The sequence below is a fragment of the Oryctolagus cuniculus genome, chromosome 1 (genome assembly GCF_964237555.1).
Source record: "Oryctolagus cuniculus chromosome 1, mOryCun1.1, whole genome shotgun sequence".
Classification (NCBI taxonomy): Eukaryota; Metazoa; Chordata; class Mammalia; order Lagomorpha; family Leporidae; genus Oryctolagus; species Oryctolagus cuniculus.
Genome location: NC_091432.1, coordinates 87797000 through 87822440, shown reverse-complemented (window position 1 = coordinate 87822440; position 25441 = coordinate 87797000). Strand labels below are relative to the sequence as shown.

The window sequence follows — 25441 nt, the reverse complement described above, 5'->3', positions numbered from 1 at the left end:
TTCTGTCCTTCCTATTGCTTTAAGTCTTAATGGGAGAGATAAGGTGACAAAGGAGTAAACTAATATGTAACAATATAATGAATTTCAACTAGTGATTAATTCTTGGAAAAAATACTATAGTAGGGTAAAGACAGAATGATAAGGGAAAGTAGAGTCTACATATTCTTTGTTAGATTGCTCAAAGGAGTGTCTGAAGGTGTAACTTCTGAACCTGACTGAAGTGAGGGAGGAGATTAAACATGAATTCTATAGAGGTCACAGCCAGTACTACAACTCTTAGGAAAGAATAAGTTAGGTATGTTAAAAATCAACTAGGGGACTTCAGGGAATTTGGAGAAGATACAAATTCAGAACACTATGTAGGAGAAAAGAGGACTTTGTAAGTCATAGTAAATGAGGTTTGAATTTGTAGTGACCTAAAGAAACATAAATTTATTAGCTACATTCTTCAAAAAAACTTCAAAGGCAGGAAAACAAAGCTTGACTTTAGGACTATGACAGATACATATGAAATAGAGAATATAACATGAAACAAATTGAGAAGGCAGAAATGAGAGTTGCATGCTGAAGGGGAGTGAGAAGGTCTGACTAGAGAAGAGAGTTCTGATTTGTTGGAATGGGGCCAGTGGGGCCAGTAGCACAGGGGCCTGGAAAACCTACAGAAAGCATTGAGTTTTATCTAGAATGAAGTGATTATTTGTGTCAGTTTTGTGTAGGAAAATAAAACATAATTTTACAAGCTTTTTTTATCTAGCTTTTTTCATTATCAGAAAATAATGTTAAAGTTCAGTGTTTACAAGGAACACTTGAATCTTTTACCCCATTTCCTTCCCCTGATGCTCTGAATGGGATTTTTTTTTTCACTTGATTTTTTTTTTTCTAATTTAAAGTGTTTCCAACCAACCAATCACGTATATTCCCAAAACTAGGGAAGTTTTCAACTGTTTAAATATTTCATGTGCACGGAGTATTTTTTTTATTGATCCCTAAACAGATGGCACCAGGCAAAAATCATATGCAAGAGATATGTTGACCTCTCTTCATTATTTGGATAACCACTTTGTTCAGCCTCGTCTGGAGAATTTATATTCTAGAAGTCGTTGGAAACAACAATATAAGGTACAGAGTTTGTTTTTTAATCACTGGGAGGGTTTGGGGACAGCAGACCTGCCAGGATTCAACATTATTTCAAGCTCAACAGTCTTCAGAAGTTTTGCCATGCTGCTCTGCTAAATAATCAGCTTATTATTTCTCTCCTAAAGGCTGTTACTGTTTTAATTATCCATACCACCTACATCTCTCCAGTACTTAAGTAATTTAAATGATACCTTTAGAATATCTCTAGAGGTTAACCTGTCTTTTAAAATGAGGAGATTGTCTCACAGGATATTTGTTAATTGTTTCAGTAAAGAGAGTTCGATAGCCAAAAAAGTTTCTTTACTAGATGATTTTTCAGCAACGTTAATATGTGAATCTATATTGTAAATCTTCAAGAGGAGATACAGAATGCAGTACTTTCCAAATTTGAGTTTTACTATGAGGCTTTTCATGAAACACCTGTTGTTATGTCCTGGGACACTTGATTTCTATAAAACATAGTTTGGGAAAGACCCCCTGGGTAATGTTTGACACCTTTCTCCACCTTCAGATTTTGTGATTTTACCAATTTGTAGAAACACTTTTTCAATCTGTAGGATTAATTTGATTCCATGTTACCTCTAGATTGTTTTGTGTTACCTATTAGAACAGGATAGACTGTATTGTATTTAATGGTCTACCTCCCAGCTTCTACCATTCTTTGTTCTAATGATTAGCAAGAGGAAAATTAGAAACCTAACAGAAATTCAAGATCCTTATAATCCTTCTGGGACTTAAATAATTAGCTACTTTACCTTATTCATGTCAGCTGATTTGCTTTCATCCAAAATCTGTTCGATCTTGAAGTACCTGATGATAAATTAGCAGAGATCATTAGGTTAAGAAACAGTTGTAGGGGCCAGGGTTGTGATATAGAAGGTTAAGCCACTGCCTGGGATACCTGCATTTCATATAGTTGGTTTGTGTCCTGGCTGCTCCACTTTCAATCAGGCTTCCCTCTGATGTGCCTGTAAAGGCAGTGGAAGATGACCCAAATGCTTGGTGCCCTGCAATGTATGTGGAAGACCTAGTTGAAGTTCCTGGCTTCGGACTAGCCTGGCCCAGCGCTGGCCATTGAGGCCATCTGGGGAGAGAACCAGCAGATGGAAGATCTCTGTCTCTCATTGTCTCTGTGTAACTCTTTCAAAATAAATAACTCCTTTAAGGTAGAGAGAGAGATAGTTGTAGAATTCTAAAAAGAGAAGTCTTCAAATTAGAGGATGGCTTAAATTTAAGGATCATCCTGTGTGTGCGTGTGTTTTTTTTTTTTTTTTTACTTTCAGTAAGTTTCTAAACTGAACCCCAATTTCCTTTTCATATACAGAAAATAGCTACTTTAAAATGAAATATTCATTTACCTGGAACTTTAAGTACATGGCATAGCTCTTAGGAAATGGCATGAATATTTTTTCTTTTTTTTTTTTTAAGATTTATTTATTTTACTTGAAAGTAAGAGTTACACAGAGAGAGGAGAGGCAGAGAGAGGTCTTCCATCTAGTGGTTCACTCCCCAATTGACTGCAACAGCCAGAACTGTGCCGAAGCCAGGAGCTTCTTCTGGGTCTCCCAAGTGGGTGCAGGGACCCAAGGACTTGGGCCACTTTCCACTGCTTTCCCAGGCCGTAGCAGAGAGCTGGATCGCAAGAAGAGCAGCTGGGACTAGAACCTCAGGCCAGGGTGTTAACTCGCTTCACCGCAGTGCCAGCCGCATGAATATTTTTTTCTTTTACGAAAAGATAGCATATTATTTCACTCTTACTAAGTAATGTAATCAAAGGAAACATAAAGAAGTCACTACTTTTTCCATTTTGAAGATGAGGAAATTGTGATTCAACAAAATGAAGTTACATAAAGTACAACAGCTAGCAATTAGGCTAATATTTAACCATGCAATCTATTGGTTTGTCTAAAACCTGTACCTGTATGCTATTCTGTGCCTTAACTTAATATAGTAAATTTACTGAATTTGGATAAATTAATATGGAAATAATAAATATCAGCTACAAAAAAACATATCTGAAAAAGTTAGAGACATAAATTCTTCAGTAAGATTTTTAGGATGAGCTATATAAAGGTGCAAAAGAAAAAGAGATAATATGACAAACAAAATCCAGAGGAAAATATCAGTAGTTTAAAGTTTATTTTTCACTTACACAAGTATATCCAGTTCGAGTTTTCAGGAGTGCCCCACTCATTCATAGGCACTTAGGGAATCAGTATGAGAAAGCTTTCATTTCAGGTGTTTCGTCTCACCCAGGTGATAAGTCACCCATTCAGTCTAAATTTCAACCTGTAAGTGACACATGTCATGAAGTATAAGAAATATGGACGGTAGACCCCCCCCCGCAAAAAAAGTCGTTTTTAATTACGCAAGGTCAAAAGAAAACAATTAGTGTACTGTACACTTAATTACTATCAGACTGGTAGATGACGTTAGTATGAATTAGTTACTATGCTAATATGCTCATTGTGTACATTTCAAATAATTGTGGTAGAACCTAACCTACACTACTATTTAGAATACTAGTATTTAGATAGTAGTGTCTGTCTTAGAGCATAAGTAGAAATATTCAGGTGCAAGTAATTTCACACTTAATATAGCTTATTTGTGAATGCCAAGTATTTTCTCAGTTTTACTCCTTGATAACCCAGCTGTTATACTATCCATATTAACACTAAACAGATAGCAATCCTAGTTCTAACTCATTTATTTTTATAGTGCTATATTAGGTAACCAACAGACAAATACATTTTTCCAAAATATTTTTTAAAAAACAATATGATACAGTTCATAAATGGAGGTGTAAGATATGAAGTTGCTCCTTTTTAACCATCCTAAATTAATTCCTTCTTTCTTACATTCTAAATTTTAGCTGCTCATGATTTCCTATTTTTAACTAGTAAGGCATTAGTTATTAGATGAGAAGATAGAAAAGTAAATTGCAATCTTTCTAAGAACACTCATTAGAAAATATCTTGTCAAACACATACTATGTACTGAGCATTAAAATAAGAAATAACTGTGTTTTGCACCTAGATGTTTGTGTTGTGATTCCTAAAATAAAATTTAATTTGGTTAGATTCTTATTTTATATTTTAAATCTCATTATGTTTTCAAATTGTTTTCAGGAGCGGGTAGAAAATTACTCCTTTGTAGATATCCTTGCAGAGAATCCTGAAGATCGCTTCTGTCAGGCTTGTGGAATGCATCGCTACTGTACATTTTCAGTGCATTTATCAGGAAAATTGTATAACACCAGGACTATGGAAACAGATGATTTCATGTCAGATGATAAACAGGTATTTTTTCCTCTGCTTTTAATTTTCACTATGTAGAAACCTTCAATATCTAAACTTACACAAATATCCCAAATTTTCACAAATGGAGAAAACACTAGATGAAGGGGAAAGAGTACAAGAAAAGAGGGTAGTTTTTGAATGTGACAAATATGTCTTATATTAATTTCTAATTCAGTGAAATAATTTTAAATTGCTACATATTCTGTAAGTACATATGACCCAAATTTGTGGAAGACAAAGGTTATAGGCTGAAGATGATGTGGAAGATCACTGGGGCAAGGGAAGCAAGAGTCAGCTTTGAGTCCAAAGGAAACCTTGATCCAAGTGGAAAGTTTCATGGCAGGTAATCCATGAGCCAATAATTTAAGACAATTCTTGATTCTAATATGAGAGAATTCAAAGAACATTGTGCTTTGATGGACTACAATCAGAAATCTATTGAAGTCTAGAGCAACCACCAGATGCTAAAAGTGATGTTGATTTTGAATGAATAGATAAAACTGAAGAATTAGTAATTGTTCAATACGAGAAAAGCAGACTGTGAAAGAATAAACAGTACAGGGCCGGCACTGTGGCTCTCTAGGCTAATCCTCTGCCTGCAGCGCTGGCACCCCAGGTTCTAGTCCCAGTTGGGGTGCCAGCTACTAGTCCCGGTTGCTCCTCTTCCAGTCCAACTCTCTGCTGTGGCCCAGGAGAGCAGTGGAGGATGGCCCAGGTGCTTAGGTCCCTGCACCTGTGTGGGAGACCGGGAGGAAGCACCGAGCTCCTGGCTTCAGATCGGCGCAGTTCTAGCTGTGGCGGCCATTAGGGGAGTGAACCAACTGAAGGAAGACCTTTCTCTCTGTCTTTCTCTCACTGTCTATAACTCTATCTGTCTCTCTCTCACTGTCTAACTCTGCCTGTCAAAAAAAAAAAAGAATAAACAGTACAGATCCTCGGATGTGGACGACTTCTATTTGTTTGGACAAATTTATTTATTTTGATGTCTCAAAACATACAGTGTACAATGATCAGAAAGGGAAATTGGTAAATGTTTCACATCAGAGATTAATCTTTGTGTGGGGAACAGTCAAAATCCTATCTGTTAGCTATTTTGACATATTCACTTAAGTGTTACCACTATGCTATAGGACATTGGAAATTATTTCTCCAACTGCAATTCTTTTTTTTTAAGATTTATTTATTTTTTTGAAAATCAGAGTTACATAGAAAAAAAAGGAGAGGCAGAGGCAGAGAGAGAGGTCTTCCATCCGCTGGTTCACTCCCCAGTTGGCCGCTACGGCCGGAGCTGTGCCGATCCAAAGCCAAGAGCCAGGAGCTTCTTCCAGGTCTCCTACGTGAGTGCAGGGGCCCAAGGACTTGGGCCATCTTCTACTGCTTTCCCAGGCACATTAGCAGAGAGCTGGATTGGAAGTGGAGCAGCCGGGACTTGAACCAGTGCCCATATGGGATGCCGGCACTGGAGGCGGCAGCTTCGCCTGCTACGCCACAGTGCCGGCCCCCAACTGCATTTCTGTACTTGTTAAGCATCCCATGGCCATGTCCCCTCCTTCCTACCCTTCCCAAACTGATGACCACAATTATATTCTCTACTTATACAACATCTACTTTTTAGCCTCCATGTATAAGTGAGAACATGTAGTATCTCTATTTCTGTTTCTGACGTATTTCTCCTAACAGTTCCACCTGTGTTACTGCAGGTGACAGTGTCATTCTTTGTATGACTGATACTCAGTAGTGCCAATATACTACATTTTCTTTATACATTGATTCATTCATCACTGGATACCTCGATTCCCTGTCTTGGCTCTTGTTCAGAGTGCTTCAAGAAATGAAAATGCTGATGTTTCTTTGAAATAAGTTTTTCATTTCCTTTGGATAAATTCCCAGTAGTGGTATTGCAGATCATATAGCAGTTCTATTTCTTGTTTTTTTTTTTTTTTTTAAGAAACTTCATATATTTTAAACGATCAGTACATTAATTTACATTCCCACCTACAGGGTGTGAGGCTCCTGTTCTGTACATCCTTGCCAGCATTTATTATGTTTTGTATTTTTTATAATAGCCACTTTAACTTGGGTGACATACCTCATTGTAGTTTGATTTGCATGTCTCTAATGATTAGTGGTGTTGAACATTTTTTCCTGTACTTGCTGACCCTCTCCAAATGTCTTCTTTTGAGAAATATGTATTCAGGTTATTTGCCCATTTTTAGATCAAACTCTTTTTTTTTTTTGTGACAGTTGAGTCATTTCATTTTTATATGTTCTAGATATTAATCCCTTGGATGAATAGTGCACAAATATTTCCTCCCATTCTGTAGTTTGTCTCATGATTCTGCTGATTGTTTCCTTTGTTGTGCTAAAGCTTTTTAGTTGGATAAAGTCCCATATCTTAATTTCTGTTTTTGTTGCCTAAGATTTTAAGCTCAAATCCAAAAACAATATATATATTTGCCCAGACCAATATCCTGAAGCATATCCCTGTATCATCTTCTGGTAGTTTTATAGTTTCAGTTGTTGAATGTGAGTCTTTGATCCATTTTGAGTTGATTTTTATAGATGGTAAGATGTGATCAAGATTGTTCTGTATATTCATATGCAGTTTTCCTAGTAAAACTTACTGAAGAGATTTTACTTTTTCTAATGTATTTTCTTGCTACCTTTGTCGAAAATCATGTGGCTATAAATACTAGGATATACTTCTAGGTTCTATATTCTACTCCATTACTCTTTTGCACTAATGCTATTTTGATTACTGTAGTTTGTTAGTGTGTTTTAAAGTTAGGTAACATAATGACTCCAGCTTTGTTCTTTTTGCTCAGGATTGCTGTAGCTGTTCGGGGTCTTGCTGTGCTTCCATACAAATTTCAGAAATGCTTTTTTCTGTTTCTGTGACACATGTCATTGGTACTGTGATAGGAATTGCATTGAATCCGTAAATTGTTTTGGGTAATATAGACATCATAGTGATACTAATTCTTCTAATCAATGAACTAGATATCATTCCATTTTTTGTGTCTGTTTTTGTCATCTTCAAATTCTTTAATAGTTTTTTTTTTTTTGTAAGTTTCATTGTAGAGGTCTTTCACTTCCTTGGTTAAATTTATATCTAAGTCTTTTTTGAAATTGTGAATGAGGTGGTAGCTTTGGGATCCACAAGGAAAGAAAGCCTATACTTCCAGGAAAGGAGAGTCCCTACCTGCACTTCCAGGGAAGAAAAGTCCTTGTCAGGGTCCCCGCTGGTGCCTAAAGGTCAACCAATGAGGATCAGACCTGCCTCAACCTTTAACCCCCACGCCCTGCGTCTATTAAGGGAGCCCTCCCAACCTCTGAGGCACGCCTTCCCCGGCCCCTCTCTGTTGGGACCAGGGAACCTTTCCTGGAAGCAGAATCCTAATAAAACTTGTGAATTAATTGATTCATCTGCCTGGGAAGATTTGTTACGCACCGCTCACCTTGCATGAGGTTGTTTTTAAGATTTCTTCCTCAGCAATTTTGTCATTGATATATTTTAAAATTCCTGATTTTGTGTGTGTTAATTTTATATACTGCAGCCTTGCAGATTTTTTTTAATTGGTACTAACAGGTTTTGGTGGAGTGTTTAGGTTTTTTATGAATAGAATCATTTCATCTGAAAAATGAATAGTGTCTCAATGCTTTGGCTAAGGCTTTGAATTTGAGTAAGAATGCTGAAAATGAACACTCTATCTTGTTCCTGACTGATCTTAGAAGAAATGATCAGAGCTTTTCTCTTTTCAGTAAGATTTGCACTGTGGATTTGTTAGATAGTCTTTTGCTTTTATTGTCTTCAGGATCATTTCTTCCTCACATAATCTTTTGATGATTTTTTTTAATCATGAGGGATGTTTCCTGGCTACACTTGCTAAGGTTTTTTGATTTTGTTTACCTTTTCAAAAACCCATCCCTTCATTACATTGAGTTTTCATATATTTTAAGTCTATTTCATTTATTTCTGTTCTGATATTTGTTTTTCTTTACCACTTGTCCTTGCTATTCTCGTTCATTGAGTTTCATCATTAGGTGGTTTATTTGAAATCTTTATATTTTTATAGTTATTTACTGCTATAAATTTTCCCCTTAATACAGATTTTACTGTATCCTAAAGGTTTTGTGGTGTTATGCTTCCGTTTTTATTTGCTTGAACAAATTTTAAATTTTGTTTTCTTCATTGACTCCCTGATTATTCAAGAGAATATTATTTTTTTGAAGATTTACTTATTTATTTGAAAGTCAGAGTTACACAGAGAAAAAAGGAGAAGCAGAGAGGGAGAGAGGTCTTCCATTTCCTGGTTCACTCTCCAATTGGCCACAACAGCCAGAAGCTTGGCTGATCCGAAGCCAGGATCCAGGAGTATCTTCCAGGTCTCCCATGCAGGTGCAGAGGCCCAAGGACTTGGGCCATCATCTACTGCTTTCCCAGGCCAAAGCAGAGAGCTGGGTCAGAAGTGGAGCAGCCAGGACTCAAACCAGTGCCCATATAGGATGCCGGCACTGCAGGTGGGGGCTTTTCTCGCTATGCCACAGTGCCAGCCCCTCAAGAGTATATTATTGGCCTGCGCCGGGGCTCACTAGGCTAATCCTCCACCTGCGGCGCTGGCACCCCAGGTTCTAGTCCCAGTCAGGACTCCGGATTCTGTCCTGGTTGCCCCTCTTCCAGTCCAGCTCTCTGCTGTTGTCCTAGAGTGCAGTGGAGGATAGCCCAGGTCCTTGGGCCCTGCACCCACATGGGAGACCAGGAGAAGCACCTGGCTCCTGGCTTTGGATCGGCACAGTGCGCCAGCCGTAGTGGCCACTTTGGGGGTGAACCAATGGTAAAGGAAGACCTTTCTCTCTCTCCTTCTCTCTCTCTCTCTCTCTCTCACTGTCTAACTCTGGCTGTCAAAAAAAAAAGTATATTATTTAACTTACAAGTAGGTGGAACAATTTTTTACATTCCTCTTTTATGGATTTCTAGTTTTATTTCATTGTGATCAGAGGATATATTCACTATGATTTCCATATATTTTTAAATTTTCTGAGATTTCCTTTGTGGCTTATCATATGATTTATCCTGGAGAACGTTCTTGGTGCTGTTAAGAATGTGTGTTCTACAACCATAGGATAAAATATTCTTAAATATCTGTTAGATCCATCTATCTGTGTTATACTTTGGAGTTTCTTTGTTGATTTTTTTTTTTGTCTGGTTTATCCTTCCATTGAGAAAAGAGAAGGTTGAAGTCCCCAATAATTTTTTTTTACTAGAATCTATCTCTCCCTTTAGATCTGTTAAGATTTGCTTTGTTTAATTGGGTGATCCAGCATTGGGTATACATATATTTATGATTGTTAGTTCTTGTTGTTGAACTGATCTATTTGTTATTATAATATAGGCACCTTCTTGTTTCTTTTTACAGTTTTGACCTAAAGTTGATTTTATCTGATATTAGTGTAGCCACCCCTGCTCGCTTTTGGTTTCCCTTTGCATGGCTCATCCTTTCTCCATCTCTTTGCTTTCAGACTATGTACGTCTCTATGGTGACATGAGTTTCTTGTATGCAATACATGAGCATCATTGGGCTTGATTTATTTATTTTTAATGCATTCATCTAATCTTTATCTTTTGCTTGGGAAATTTAATCCATTTGCTTTCAAGATTATCATTGCTAGAGAAAGATATATTCCTGCCATTTTAATTTTTTCAGAACATATTGTATATCCTTTGTTCTTGACTTCCTCTTTTGTTGTTCCTCTTTGGGATTTGGTGGTTTCTATATTGATAAGTTTTGGTTCTCTTTATCTTTGCTAAGATTTGATTCTCTTCTCTTCCTCTTCTTTTTATTTGTTTTGCTATGATTTTTGTGCTTCTTCTGGTTTTCATGAAGGTATTGCTCATCCCTTCACTTATAGTGTTGGACTTCCTTAACCATTTCTTATAGGACTGGTCTGGTGGTAATGGATTCCCGGTTTTTACTTGTCTTTATTTTCTCCTAGTCCATTGTGGGTTGTTTTGTTTTGTTTTGTTGGGTTTTTTTAAAGATTTATTTTATTTATTTGACAGAGTTACAAAGAGAGGTAGAGCCATAAAAAAAAAAGAGAGAGAGGTCTTCCTTCCACTGGTTCACTGTCCCAGATGACCACAGTGGCCAGAGCTGAGCTGATCCGAAGCTCGGAGCCAGCTGTGTCACAGCACCAGCCCCAGTCCATTGTTAAGATGGAAATATACTTGTGGGGTGAACCAACGGAAAGAAGACCTTTCTCTCTGTCTCTCTCTCTCACTGTCTAACTCTGCCTGTCAAAAAAAAAAAAAAAAAAAAGGAAATATACTGTTTATCTGAATTCTTCTAAATGGGGTGATATGTACTATTAGACTCAGTACTATTAGACAAGATCCTAGTGAACAATTTGAGTTACAAGAATAACTAAAAATATTTGTATGGGAATAATAATTTAAGAATTGCTCTGTAGTATTTTGTGCAAGTTACTATAAAAATATAAATATATTTTTCTCAGAATAATCATAAACTGATTTCCCCCTTGTTTAAAAATTGATCTGTAATGTATTAATAATATAAAATACATGTAATCCCAGAAAAATTGATTTGATACTTTGAGGACCAAGTTCTGTTATATAGAGCAGATTGCTGTACCCTCATGGTCTTTGCTATGTGTAGCTGGTCCTGGAGAGCAGAGTGGAGTTAGGAGCCCACCTCTAGAGCTTCTGTGAAGGATTAAAGGTTCTGTTTGAAACAGTTCATTCAAATATCCAACAAATAGAAAAGATCCCATAAGTAAGCAAAGAGCGTTAAATACAGTAGCCACAATGGGAAAAATTAAAGTTAAGCCAATATATGACAAAAATGCTTATTCTCCAATCATGTAATTAAAAAACGTTAAGTTGCCAGTTGATAGGAGCCAGCGTTGTGGCACAGTGGGTTAACACCCTGGCCTGAAGCGCTGACATCCCATTAGGCACCAGTTCTAATCCCGGCTGCTCCACTTTTTTTTTTTTTTTTTTTTTTGACAGGCAGAGTGGACAGTGTGGACAGTGAGAGAGAGAGAGAGACAGAGAGAAAGGTCTTCCTTTTGCTGTTGGTTCACCCTCCAATGGCCACTGTGGCCAGCGCACCACACTGATCCGAAGCTAGGAGCCAGGTGCTTCTCCTGGGCTCCCATGGGGTGCAGGGCCCAAGCACTTGGGCCTTCCTCCACTGCACTCCCTGGCCACAGCAGAAGAGGGGCAACCGGGACAGAATCCAGTGCCCCGACCGGGACTAGAACCCGGTGTGCCAGCACCACAGGTGGAGGATTAGCCTATTGAGCTGCAGCACCAGCCTGCTCCACTTCTGACCCAGCTCTCTGCTATGGCCTGGGAAAGCAGTAGAAGATGGCCCAAGTCCTTGGGCTCCTGGCTCCTGGCTTCGAATTGGTGCTACTTTGGCTGTTGTGGCCATCTAGGGAGTGAACCAGCGGATGGATGTCCTTTCTCTCTGTCTACCTCTCTCTGTAACTCTGTCTTTCAAACAAATAACTCTTAAAAAAAAATGCTGTTCTAAAATAAATTGAAACTCGTAGGTTCATAGAAACTAAGATTAAGGAATGGTGTTGTGGTGTAGTAGGCTAAGCCTCTGTCTGCAGCGCCAGCATCCCATATGAACACCCATTCATGTCCTGGCAGCTCCTCTTCTGATCCTGTTCTCTGCTATGGCCTGGGAAAGCAGTGGAAGATGGCCCAATGCTTGGGTTCCCGCACCCACATGGGAGACCTGGAAGAAGCTCCTGGCTCCTGGCTTTGGATCAGCCCAGCTGCATCCATTGCAACCATTTGGAAAGTGAACCAGCAGATGGAAGACCCCTCTCTGTCTCTCTTTCTCTCTGTAACTCTGCCTCTCAAAAAAAAAAAAAAAATCTTAAAAAAAAAAAAAAAAAGAAATGAAACGAAACTAAGATTCCTGGAGAAAGAAGGGGTATGATACATCTTTTTTAGAAAATACCAGATAGAAGGGCTGGCCCCGTGGTACAGTAGGTTAATCCTCTGCCTGCGGCACTGGCATCCCACATAGGTGCCGGTTCTAAACCCGGCTGTTCCACTTCTGATCTAGCTCTCTGCTATAGCTTGGGAAAGCAGTAGAAGATGGCTGAAGTGCTTGGGCCCCCGCACCCACATGGGAGACCAGGAAGAAGCACCTGGCTCCTGGCTTCAGATTAGCACAGTTCTGACCGTTGCGGCCATTTGGGGAGTGAACCAACGGAAGGAAGACCTTTCTCTTTGTTTCTACCTCTCACTGTCTGTAACTCTAACTCTCAAGTAAATAAATAAATAAATAAATCTTCTTTTAGAAAATAAGAAAATACCAAATAGCTATGTTTAGGCAGAGTCAGAAAATGATGCACAGGAGTATTCTTTGCCTATAAATTGATCCTAAGGAAAGCAATTCAATAAAAGCAAATGATATGGGTAGGCATAGTAGCCTAGCAGGTTAAGCCACACCTTGGGTCCAGGTGCCACCTTTACTTCTGTTTCAGCTTCCTGCTAATGCACCTGTGAGGCAGCAGATGATGGGCAAGGTACTTGCATTCTTGCCACCTACCTGGAAAACCAGGATGGAGTTCTTAACTCCTGGCTTTGGCCTGACCTAGTCCTTGCTGTTTTGTGGGCATTTTAGAAGTAAGCTAGCTGATGGAAGCTGTATCTCTGTTTTTCTGTTTCTCCCTGTCCTTTTTTGTGGACAATCTTTTTTCTCTGTTCTCCATATCTTAACTTCCATACAGAAATGGCTCCTCTCTATGCAATTGAGAGCTGAGAGAAATGTCTTAGCAAGCTGTTTGCAATTAGCTGGATACTATCAAACCTGCACAATGCATGTTTCTATTTCCTTGCTTAGTTTGTTAAAGTTGATCTATATTTTCAGATGTTTTATCTAATAAATTATAAGTCATATCTTCCTACTGCTTTGCTATTCAGTATCTTTAGCTGGTGACAGTTTTAGCTGTTTCCAATCTTTGGATATGTAGTATCACTTGATTCACATTCATAGCTGAGATGGCTCTCAGTTATCATCAGATTTATCAGTTCATATATCAACTTATGTATCAGTTCATACGCTATCCCTGCATAGTACATCAGTGATTATTTCTGTGACATCTTGCTTACCTGCTTTACATTCATTGCAGCACTTTTTTTTGTCTGTGGCAATTTTGGTACTGTTTTGTCAGAACAGTTTCCTTAATATATGTATGGAAATACAGTTAGGTCATTATAAATAGTCTTTGGATATACTTCTGGACATTTAAGGGAACTATTCTAACAGCATAGGTGCACTTTGCCTGTTTTAGTTCTTTATACAAATGGGATCTAGTAGTGTAAGTTGTTTGGTACTATATAAATCAGTTCAGATAGTACAGAGGTGAAATATACTAAAAACAAGGTTGGGGTGAGGTCTGAAGTATTAAACCTATCATATTCATCTGCTGTTCTCTCTGGGACCTCACAATAGAGGTGTTTTTTTTTCATATAAAGTATCATCACATTTATGTGGAAAAATATGAGTTTATTGATGTCTTTGAAGGTTTGAGGTTGCCAAGAGGGAGGGAACTGGACATGGAAAGAAGTAAACTATAATGATTAATATTTTCAAAGGATCTTTTGATTTCACCAGGAAAAAAAACTCTCCTTCCTTTTGATTCCAACTTAAAAATTGAATACAGTTAGATTCCTCTTGTTTTGTGGAACTACAGAATACAATGTGATATAAATACAAAGCACAGTATTCCTTATCTATATGGTACACCAAAAAGTTCATGAAAAAACTGAATTAAAAGATGTTTATGTTGGTACAAAATATGTTTGAAATCCATGAGTAGTTTTTTCATACACGTATTCTCTGTGAACTTTTTGGAGACATTCTTGTGTTATAGGAGACATCTCCCCCACTCACAATCTACTTTCATGGTAGAAAGGGCGACACACACTCACAGGGCCCCCTGCCAGGAACCACTGCAGCTGCGTGCTACCTTTTTACTCAGAGTTGGAGGTATTATTGTTAAACTGTCGTTTACTACCAGGACTAGTTTGATGGCAATGTTCAACTGTAAAAGCAAGTTCTAATAACCTAGCACTGTAAAGTAATACCTGATTACTTCCAAAGCAGAAATGTTTTCATAGAACTATCTTAGCATGCTTTTTTCACCTTCTGGAGATTTTAAGAAAGATGTTCAAAATCACATCTTTACCAAAAAAATGCATCCAGTCTGTTGCTAATCCTCATGATAGAACTTAAATTTATTTTTATGACATACTCCTATTTATCAAGTATCATTACCTGTGTATTCCCTTGCAGTGTGTCTTCAGAAAAAAAATATAATTGTTTGTCAGATAGAACACAAGTTACATGGATAAATATTAAAACTATGCCACTTATATTGAACTCATGAAAGCATAATCCATTAGTGAACTTAGACATAGAAGGAAATATAGCAGTTAGCAGGAAGTTTACTTGTTTCTTTAGGTTGCTCCACCACAGTGAGACTGAGCAGATTATAATGTTTGGAACCCGTTCTGATTGCCTTTCCTACAGCAAGTTAAATAATGTAGGTAAAAATATTTACTTTGGTCAGTGCAGCTGATTTCCTAATTTAGCTTCCTAAATTTGTATAATGAAATATAATCATTCAGACATTCTGAAAAAGAAATATTCTAGTTGATAGATTTCACAAAAAGAGTTCTTTTTAAATTATTTTTCAAAAAGGATGCATTTATTTGAAAGGCAAAGTGACAGAGAGAATGGGAGACAGAGACAAAGAGCAAGCAAGCAAGTGAGCTCTTACATCCACTGGTTCACTCCACAAATGGCTGCAATAGCCAGGACTTGGCCAGGACAAAGCCAAGAGCCTAGAACTCCTTCCAGGTTTCACAAATGAGTGGCTGAGGCCTAAGCATTTGTGCCATCTTCTGCTTTCCTGGGCACATTAGCAGGGAGCTTAACTGGAAGCAGAGCAGCCAAGGCTTGAACTGGTGCTCTGTTATGAGATGCTGGCATCACCATCAGCAACTTAAAGCACTGTACAACAACACTGGCCTGAAAAAGAGTGGTTTTTTTTTAAAGATTTACATATTCATTTGAAATGCAGAATTTACAGAGAGAGCGAGGGAAATACAGAGAGAAAGAGATTTTCTGTCTGCTCGTTCACTCCCCAAATGTCTGCAATGGCTGGAGCTGAGCCAGTCTGAAGCCAAGATCCAGGAGCTTCTGTGTCTCCCATTGGGTGCAGGGGCGCAAACACTTGGGCCATCTTTCGCTGCTTTCCCAGGCATATTAGCAGGGAGCTCGATCACAACTGGAGCAACCAGGACTCGAACTGGAGCTCATATGGATGCCAGCTTTGCAGGTGGCAGCTTTACCCACTATACCACAATGCCAGTCCCCAAAAAGAGTATTAATCATAGAATCCTAGAAGTCTATATAAATGTAAAAATTAAAATTCTTATGGCTGGCTTATAGTATAATATCAGTGTGTCTTATTCACTTACGATACTTTAATCAAATCAACAGTATGCCTACATATATTTACTTAAAATTTTTGAAAAGCAGTAGTAGGGGCCAGCATTGTGGCATAGCAGATAAAGCTGCTGCCTGTGGCGCCAGCATCCCTTATGGGCGCCGGTTCAAGTCTTGGCTGTTCCCCTTCCAGTCTGGCTCTCTGCTGTGCCCTGGGAAAGCAGTAGAAGATGTCCCAAGTCCTTGGGCTCCTGCACCCAAGTGGGGGACCTGGAGGAATCTCCTATCTCCTGGCTTCAGAGAAGCTCAGCTCTGGCCATTACAGCTACTGGGGAGTGAACCAGAGGATGAAAGACCTCTCCCTCTCTCCCTCTGCCTCTGCCTCTGCCTCTCTATAACTTTGCCTTTCAAATAAATATATAAATCTTTAAGAAAAACAGTAGCAACAAATTGTCAATACTTAATATTGATAAAAGAGCATTTCAGTTTTTCACATTGCATATGGTTGGAAAATTATTTTAATCCAGGCATTTTTAACTTTATAAATATGCACATATAGTATTTTGCATCCTTCATCCTAGTTTCATGTTACCCATCCTTCTGCCTTGTGAGCCATTTCTTTCCTCCTTCTCAAATTTGGCTAGCCCTTGTGTTTTTAAACTTAGTTTAGTCCTTCTTACTTGTGGACATTTCTTCTCTCTGGCATTGGGTTAACTGCCCCGACCCTGTTCACTAATGTCTTGATTGCATCTTGTGCATAGCATTTGTCAGATTGTTGGCAATCATTTGTCTTTCAAGATTGTAAGCTCCCTAATATAGGTAGTACATCTTTTAGTTATCTATCTTTAGTGCATAGCCCAATACTTAAAACATAACAGGCACTTGAGTTTTGTTGAGTGGTTGTATAATAAGATAAGGTAAAGAAATCAGTGTATAAACATTAGAAGAGGCTGGTGCCATGGCTCACTTGGCTAATCTTCCGCCTGTGGCGCCGGTACCCCAGGTTCTAGTCCTGGTTGGAGCACCGGATTCTGTCCCAGTTGCTCCTCTTCCAGTCCAGTTCTCTGCTGTGGCCCGGGAAGGCAGTGGAGGATGGCCCAAGTGCTTGGGCCCTGCACCTTCATGGGAGACCAGGAGGAGGCACCTGGCTCCTGGCTTCGGATCGGCGCAGCACGCCGGCCACAGTGCACTGTCCATGGAGGCCATTTGGGGGGTGAACCAACAGAAAAAGGAAGACCTTTCTCTCTCTCTCTCTCACTGTCTAACTCTGCCCATCAAAAATAAATAAATAAATGAAGTAAAATTAATATTGTGCTTTTTTTACTGTTGAAATCTGAATGGCAGAAAGATGCTGTTTATTCATTACTATATTCATTTAATAAGTCAAATAATGTTTGTTTATTACTACAGGTGTTTACTGTTGGCAGAATCTGTGCTAATCGTACCACAGTTTATCATAATCTGAAACATTTTAAATTCAAACTGTACCAGCAGTGTTGCTACACTGCAAACACTGAAGAAGTTGAGGATGAACAGGTTAAAGAATCAGTGGAAAGAATTTTCAGTCAGTTAAAAGAAAGTGGCTGGATTAAGGAGGTAAGTTGAATATGTGAGAACCATCTCATTCTGTACATCTGGGAGCTTGATTATTATTAGCAAAAGGATACAAATGATTAGAAGACAGTGACGTTTAGAAGAGAATTTCTTCTTTTATTCTCTTCTGTTCTCCTGTGCGTGTATTTTCTCTTCTTCCATCCATTTCTTTCATGCTCTTCCATTGTCCTATGGCTGATGTTCCCAGGATTCACTCAGCTAATCTGATAGTTTAATAAGTGGTAGCGCTGTCCAGTAACAAAGGACCTCTGTCCTTTCACTTTTACATATGTATTCTTTACATACATTTGAAGTTCCCCTGTTTTCTTTGACAGAGCATAGGACTCACTTCTGCTTATCTGCTTCCTATACTTTAGAACAGTTCTTGTTACCTGAACGTTAAGAAACACCCGGTGCCAATCTGAGGCAAGATCTTGGCTGCCAGTTCTGCTACTACCCACATCCTCTTCTTGAGGACATGGGACTGAGCAGTGAGCACTGGGACGGAAGGTGGAAGGCAATACAGAGGTTTCAGGCCACCGCACTGATGGTGATTTCTCTGTATCCTCTTGATCATTAAATTTGATACCAGGGATAAAGTGGGGGTTTCCAAAGATTTGCTGGCAGCTCATTAGCTCTGGTCTGCTCCCAGAGCTTTGTGGTACGTGGAAAGAATGCTAATATGATGCAGTCTTCTAAAACAAGTCTAGTTCTATAAATGGATGAGACAACAAATAGTGGCTTTTCAGGAGGCTCAGATCAATGCATATTTAATCATTAAAAAAAAAAAAAAACAGGAAAAGTACAAGATTCATTGCCTGGGTTATATCATAGGCAGACTTGTAAAAGTGGAAACTAAAAATGGGGCAAGAAAGCTTAAGACATGAACTTATTAGAAAGAAAGAAAAAGAGCAACAACAAGAACTCAGCACGTACCATGTTCAGTGGAGGTCTCCCAGGCTGGAGAACGACATCCCAGTTGCTTTCCCCTGGGATGATTATTCTCCCACCACAAACCATCACTCAGTGATCTTGAGCCTACAATCTTCTTTCTCTCATTTTATTTTTTTTAGCTCATTATATTTTACTTTGCTTATACTTCTCCCTCCCATCCTTGTCTTTGCTTTCCATTTGTCTTAGGAGTACACACACACACACACACACAACAAATGGAATGTATCTGAGCCATTGCTTATAGTAACCTGTGCTCATTTTTTCTAGACATTCAATTCCTAAGTGCTTTTATTGATGCCTTTACGTGTTGCTAGCTCTCTAATAGAATTGGAAAACCTGTTGGGATAAATTTATAAAGAATTGCATACCAAATGTAGAACCATAACTGCACATGTACTGTATGTTATGTAATAATATTCTGTTGGGGAAGAACATGAATCTTCTTGCAGAAAACAACAAAAAGCACTTCCAAATCATGTACCTTAGAGAAAACAAGTTTGGGACAGCAGAAGGAAACTGGTGTAAGAAAAATGTTTTTAAGCCAAGTTTTATATGAGTAAAGAATAGCTCTTGGAGCTGGGGTCATGGTGCAGTGAGTGAAGCCACCCCTTGTGATAACTGGTATCCCTTATCAGAGTGCTGGTTCAAATCTTGGCTGTTCCACTTCTCAACCAGCTCCCTGTTACTGAGCCTTGAGACAGCAGCAAAAGATGGCCCAAGTACAGGAGTTCTGGGCTCCTGCAGATCTGCTGACCCAGATCCAGCAGTTGTGGTCATTTGGGGAGTGGACCAACAACTGGAGGTGTTCTCTCTCTCCCTTTATCTCTCTCCCTTTCAAATAAATAAACCATAGAAAAAAAGTAACTTTAGGCATTGGGTCAATGTATGAATGTTTAGGACCATACCTCTATTTTCTAACAAAAAAATTATCAAAGAGCTTTATTTTTTATGAAATATTCCCACCTTAAAAATATTTGTGCATAAACTTTCTTGAACAATTTCGCAGAAACCATGAAGTCTATAGCCAGTGTAAATCCCATCTGCAGCTTTTTGTGCTATGATGAAATTTCAGAATTTTTCAGATGCTCTGACATTTCTTACTGTCCCTCTCCCTATGCCTTTGAGTGGCAGCCTTGCATGTGTCTTGTCACATTTGCCTTTCTTGACTGCAGTCTCCTGGTTGCAGTCGCTATAACCTTTAGAGTGCCTGGGGGCTCAGTGCTATGACTGCTGTTACCTCCCAGTGATGTCAGACCTTCCCTTCACCTCACACAAACTATTGGTTCCTGTTTTTCTGCCCCCAACTCAGGTCTCACATCTTGCTTTCCCCTTTTCTTGGCCTTATCCTCCAAATATTTTTCTTCTGTTGTCTCAGGAAAACTGATAGTCATATTCTCTCTCTCTCCCCTCTCCCCTCACCCCTCCCCTCTCTCCCCTCTCCCCTTTCCCCTCTCCCCTTTCCTCTCTTTCTCTCTCTCTCTCTCTCTCTCCCCCCACAAAATAAGAAATTTTGTTGTCACCACTGTTGATGTTTGACAGATCACAAGTTGAATTAGGGGAGGACACAGAGGGAAACTTGAGACACTGAGGTGGATTTCTGGCCGGTTAAAATCTTTAAAGGTCAACAGTCCAATTGTTCATAAAGCCTTTGCTAGATATGTGGCTGGCTGTCTTTTCACCTGAAAAAATTTTTAAAAGGTTTATTTATTTATTTGAAAGCCCAGGTGACACAAAAAGAGTGAGAGACACATCCTGCATCCACTGGTTCACTCCCCAAATGGCCTCAACAGCTAGGGCTGGACCAGGCCAAAACTACGAGCCAGGACTGGCGCTGTGGCGTAGTGGGTTAAGCCTCTACCTACAGTGCTGGCATCCAATATAGACACTGGTTTGGGTCTGGCTACTCTGCTTCTGATATAGCTTCCTGCCAAAGCAGTGGAAGATGACCCAGGTGCTTTGGCCTGTGCGCCCACATGGGAGACCCAGAGGAAGTTCCTGGCTCCTGGCTTCAGATCTGCTCAGCTCTTGCCGTTGGGCCATTTGGGCAGTGAACCAGCAGATGGAAGATATCTCTCTGTCTCTGCCTCTCTTTGTGACTCTGCCTCTCAAATAAATAAGTAAATAAGATTTAAAAATATAAAAGCTAGACACCAGGCACCCCATCCCAGTCTCCCATGTAGGGGGCAGGGACCCAAATACTTGGATCCTCATTTGCTGTTTTTCCAGGCAAATCAGCAGAGATTGGATCACAATTGGAGCAGCCAGGACTTAGAACTGGTGCTCTGATACAGGATGCCGGTGTTGCAAGCAGCATATTAACGCACTGTGCACAATTCTGGCCCCTCACTTGGCAGGTTTCCCTATCAGTTATTACAAAATGGAGTTCAACTAAAGTCTTTGATCTGTCAAGTCAAAACAGAATGAGTAAAACACAATTTCTCTGGTGTATAAGGAAGTGAGAAAGTTTGCTTCTTTGGGCTTTCACAAACATTTTAATTGTTTTAAAGGCTGTCTTTGACTTTTAAAAATGATCATTACAATAGATTTTCTTGAATTATAGATCACAGTAGCTTTACAAACTGTAAGATGAATGTATAAACATAATTTCAGATGCTCTTGGACACACATCTGAAGTTATAGCATATGTGATAAATATTTCTCATTTGTTTACTCTTTTGGACAATGAAGAATACTCAATTTATCTTACACTGAAAATTTAGCCTTTGATAACCCTGGCTTGAATATTGCAGTGGGGAATTTTCAGTTTTCTTATCAGGCTTGCAGTCCAATTAAAGATATCTTGTGGACACTTTGTTTTCCTTCTGTCATTATTATCAGTGGGCTGTTACATAGGCAGTTTCTCTGCATGACAAATTACTCTTGCAAAACCATCTTTACATTGAAACAAATGTGAAAGACACCTTCCCCAATGCAAGGAAAATCCTCTGGACCCATAACAAAGGCAAAGCCAAAGTTTTTCAGGGCATCTTTAAAAGCAGATAGCAACAATCCTAGATCTCTTTCTTTTAAGATCATTTTCCTTTTTCCTCATTTTGTAGTCACTGTCCTATTGTCTTCTAATCTGAAACAATCCCCCCCTTTTTTTTTTGAAGATCAAGGTTTTCATGGGCACGGAACTATTTGGCATGAACCCTAAAGAAAGTGGAATGTTGGGTCTGTCCTCCAGTAGTTTCTTCCTCTTTCATCAGCATTCAGCCAGATGGTTGACAACCGTAAGAGAAAACAGCTCTTTGGTCAGTTGGTCAGTTGGGTTCTTCTGATCATGTATCTGAAAGCTGCCATCCAGGGCTGCTTCTCTGGGGCTGGATGTTCTCAGACACGTCTCATTGTGTCCTGCAGGAGCCACGGGTAATCTGTAGCCATAGGCATCCTCCCAGTCCTGCAATTCCTTGCCCGTGTTCTCACTCTTGACGCCTGGATAGCAAGCTGCCAGGGCTGCTCCCAGGGGTCCCAACACTTAGCAAGGTCACATTGCCCGCTGGCACCGCTGCCTCCATCAGCCCTTGCTCCTGGAGCTGTGGCAGGGCCCCATTGCGGGAGGGACTCAGGGATGGCTCCAAGTTCCTGCCACCTACCTCCAGCTTGGAAGGCATCACAAGCACCTGCAGGCCATTGTACTCTTGCTCAGAGTCCAGCAGCTCCACCCTTGCCAACCTTGTAAAAGCTCTGAGGTTCTTGCTTCTTCATGTCTTCTGTGTCCCTATGTTGACGTCAGCCCATCTGGTGTATTCTTTATGGAGTAGGTTTTATTGGAAAAAAAATTTTTTTTGTTTTAATCTGGGATGCAGGGTATCACTTGGTATGTTGCTTTGGCTTCAGTTCTAGGTGAGCCCAGGAGTGTAGTCTCTGGGTAATTTCTTTTGTCTAAGTCAATGTCAGCTGTGTCTATAAGTGACGCAGTGGTCTCGTCTTCTGCAGTTCATAGGGATAGAAGTGTGACTTTGAGATGAATAAGGGTTTCTTTGGGTGTGTATCTTTGGTCCACAGAAGTCAGTGTCCGTCTCCCTGGTGAATGTGGTAACCAGGGCCTTGTTCTTGGTGCTGAGGGAGACAGAGGTGGCTGCCCCTTGTCCTACTGGCAAGCCTGAGTGATGCTGCAGCTTGTGGCACCAATTTCTGTGGCTCTAGGACTGCGTGATATGGATGGACTCTTCCTCAGGTCCTGCTAGGAGAATCTAACTGGTGCTGTGGCTTATAACACCAACAGCCCTAGTCCCAGGGCTAGGGGAGGTGAACTGAACCCTGTTCCAGTCCTACAGAGTGACTACAAGGTATACAAATTACACTGTGGAGGGCATGAGTCCAGAGAGGTGGAATGTCCACCAGGTGGATTCCAGTGGCACTAAGAAGTTTAGAATGAATTGTTGTAGCCCTGATGTTGCAGGGTGTAATGGGGTCATTACCCAGGTCTCCCAGGGTGGGAGCAGAGTTTTTTTGTTGGCTGCCTCTGATATTAGCCCAAGAATCCCCCTGGCTCATATAGAGTGTGTGAACATAGCTCTGGGACTAATGCCCCACAACTCCCACAGTTGCAGGATGCAGAGGATCTACCCTTTGCCCCACATGTTGCCCTGATTCTTTGAGGCTTGGCTTTTTGCTGCCAAGTATGGCACTCTGGGCAGGTGGGGAGGGGAGGAAAGGAAAGCAATGTGTCTTCGTGTCTTCCCTGCTTCAGCTTGGCAGTTGTTCAGGCCCCAGTCAGCTCTCCGGGCTGAAGTAAAAGTCAGTGGATGACTGTGGAATTCCCTCTCAACTAAAGCTGCAAGCAGGGGGGCTTGGGGCATTCTTTCCTACCTGGAGGTGGTAAGGTGGCTGCTCACAGCGTGCCACTTGGCTGTACCACATGGCTGGTTGCTGTGGTGTCTGGTCTTCTCTCTCCTTGTCCCATGCAGTCCTCATTGTTTTTTTGTTTTTTATCATTTCACCAAAATTTCTGTCAGAGCCCTGGAAATATAGTCCTTTCTTTGTTTTTTTTTTTTGTTTTTTTTTGTTTTTTTTTTTTTTTTTCATATGCTGAGGAGCTTAAGTTAGTGTGGCTGTACCTGTATTCAGCCATCTTGAATTCAGCGATTTCTGAATTGTGGCCTAGCGGGTTAAGCCACCGCCTATGAGGCTGGAATCCCATATAGGCACCAGTTTGTGTCCCAGCTGCTCTACTTCCAATCCATCTCCTTGCTAATGTGCCTGGGAAAGCAGAAGATGGTCCACATGCTTGGGTCCCTGCCACCCACATGGGAGATCCAGAGAAAGGCTCCTGCCTGGCTCCTGGTTTTGGCCTGGGCCAGTCCTGGCCATTGCGGCCATCTGGTGAGTGAACAAGCAGATGGAAAATCTCACTCCCTCCCTGTCTCTGTCTCTAACTCTGCCTTCAAATAAATAAATAAATCTTAAAAAAAAATGAGGATTAATGCTTAAAAGCACCAGTTGTAATAGATTCTGTCTTCAGCTTTGTGCAGTTCCCTTAGCTAATCCGTCCCTTTCCATAGGTCTAGCTGCTGCTTCTGGGTACGAGATTCCAAACTCCTTTCATGTTCTGATCTTTTTCCCACACTTCATTCCATCAGTTCTAGCTATTTTCATTAGTACATGCATCTGATACTGTCAGAAAACAGTCTTCATTATTAAAATAAGACCCAACCTCTCCATAGGTTTAGTAAAGAACTATAGAAGCGGAATCTTGAAGTAAAGAGGATGACAGACTAACATTAGTAGGCTTCTCTTTCAATTTCACTTTCCCTGTCTAGGTTATTCTTTTTTCTTGCCAAAGCTATACCCTACCTGACTCTTACGATGCTCAACGTACATACTATAATCATCAAAAGGATGGATTTAAATATTTGTACTGTCACTTATTATCAGTAGAATTTGGGAGCAAGTTATATCAATTCTCTAAGCCTGTTTTTGTATTTGTGAGATAGGAACTGAAACAATAATGATAACTAGCATTTTGATTGTGGAGATTAAATAACACATTTTAAATATTTAGTATAAGACCTGGTGATTAGAAAGTGAACAACTAATGTTGGCCATTATTTGTAACAAAAGCTAGGAGGAAATTTCCTTCCTCTGTTAGTCTAATTGCAATTTTAATTTTCCAAAAGAAATTAATTAATAATAAAGTAGATTAGTTAGAGATAATTATATGAGAGGGATAAAAACAGCCAACTTGAATTTCGAATCCTAGAATACTTTACTTATATTGAATTCCTCTTTCCTGAGAAGGTGATTTAGTCAGATCTTGAGAATATCAGAAAGAGTTCCATGGCCTTGCCTAAAAAGGAAAATGCACTCCTCACATTCCCTTCTAGTCAGGGCCATCATGATCCTCATCTCAGTGAGGGTAGAACAGAAATGCATACACAGAGTCAAAAAACCATTAGGTCATTTACTTTCATTAACTGAAGTACTTAGAACTGTGTATCCCAGACTAAGCCCCTGTGTCTCTTCCCTCCCTCAGCGTGCCTGTGAAGTAGGACTGCCATTATTCTCCACTTTGCCAACCTTGAAATCTCTACACCATTCTTGACTCTGCTCTTAATTTGTTCTGCCATGTTATTTATTTACTCTGCACCTTCATTGTTACCACTCAAATTTGGTCCTAGTTGCCAAACTATTCTACAGTGGGTATTATATTACCACTTCAAAACAAGTCAGTCTCATATTCTAAAATTTTTAACCTGCTAAAAATTTTAGAATGTTTATGTTGACTGTTAAATTATTGCTATGCTAGCTTTAGTTTAACCTAGCATTTCATACTTTTAATTATCTGATCTCAATCTCTTTGGTTCAGTCTTCTTTCTGTCCTCCTATAAAAATTTCAGGTTGTAGTCAAATCCCATACTTTCTTGTCACATCACTGTTCAATGGACTATTGTCTTTTCCTGAAAACTCACCACTAACTTTTTTCAAAATTTTATTTCTTTTTTGAATGGGGGAGAA

At 39.7% G+C, this 25441-nt stretch overlaps 1 protein-coding gene across 4 annotated transcripts in view; it reads left to right on the top strand.

Annotated features, from left to right (window-relative positions):
• The window catches only part of CCDC82 (coiled-coil domain containing 82), a 49033-nt gene that overhangs the window by 21578 nt on the left and 2014 nt on the right, over positions 1-25441 (top strand). For all 4 annotated transcript variants that reach the window (XR_011390282.1, XM_051820387.2, XM_070077235.1 and 1 more), the window contains 3 exons: positions 995-1119; positions 4266-4436; positions 17345-17530. Coding sequence is in view for 3 of the 4 variants with exons in the window: in XM_051820387.2 (XP_051676347.2) it covers positions 995-1119; positions 4266-4436; positions 17345-17530 (482 nt within the window). In the remaining variant the exon portion in view is untranslated. The remainder of the gene's footprint in view (positions 1-994; positions 1120-4265; positions 4437-17344; positions 17531-25441) is intronic.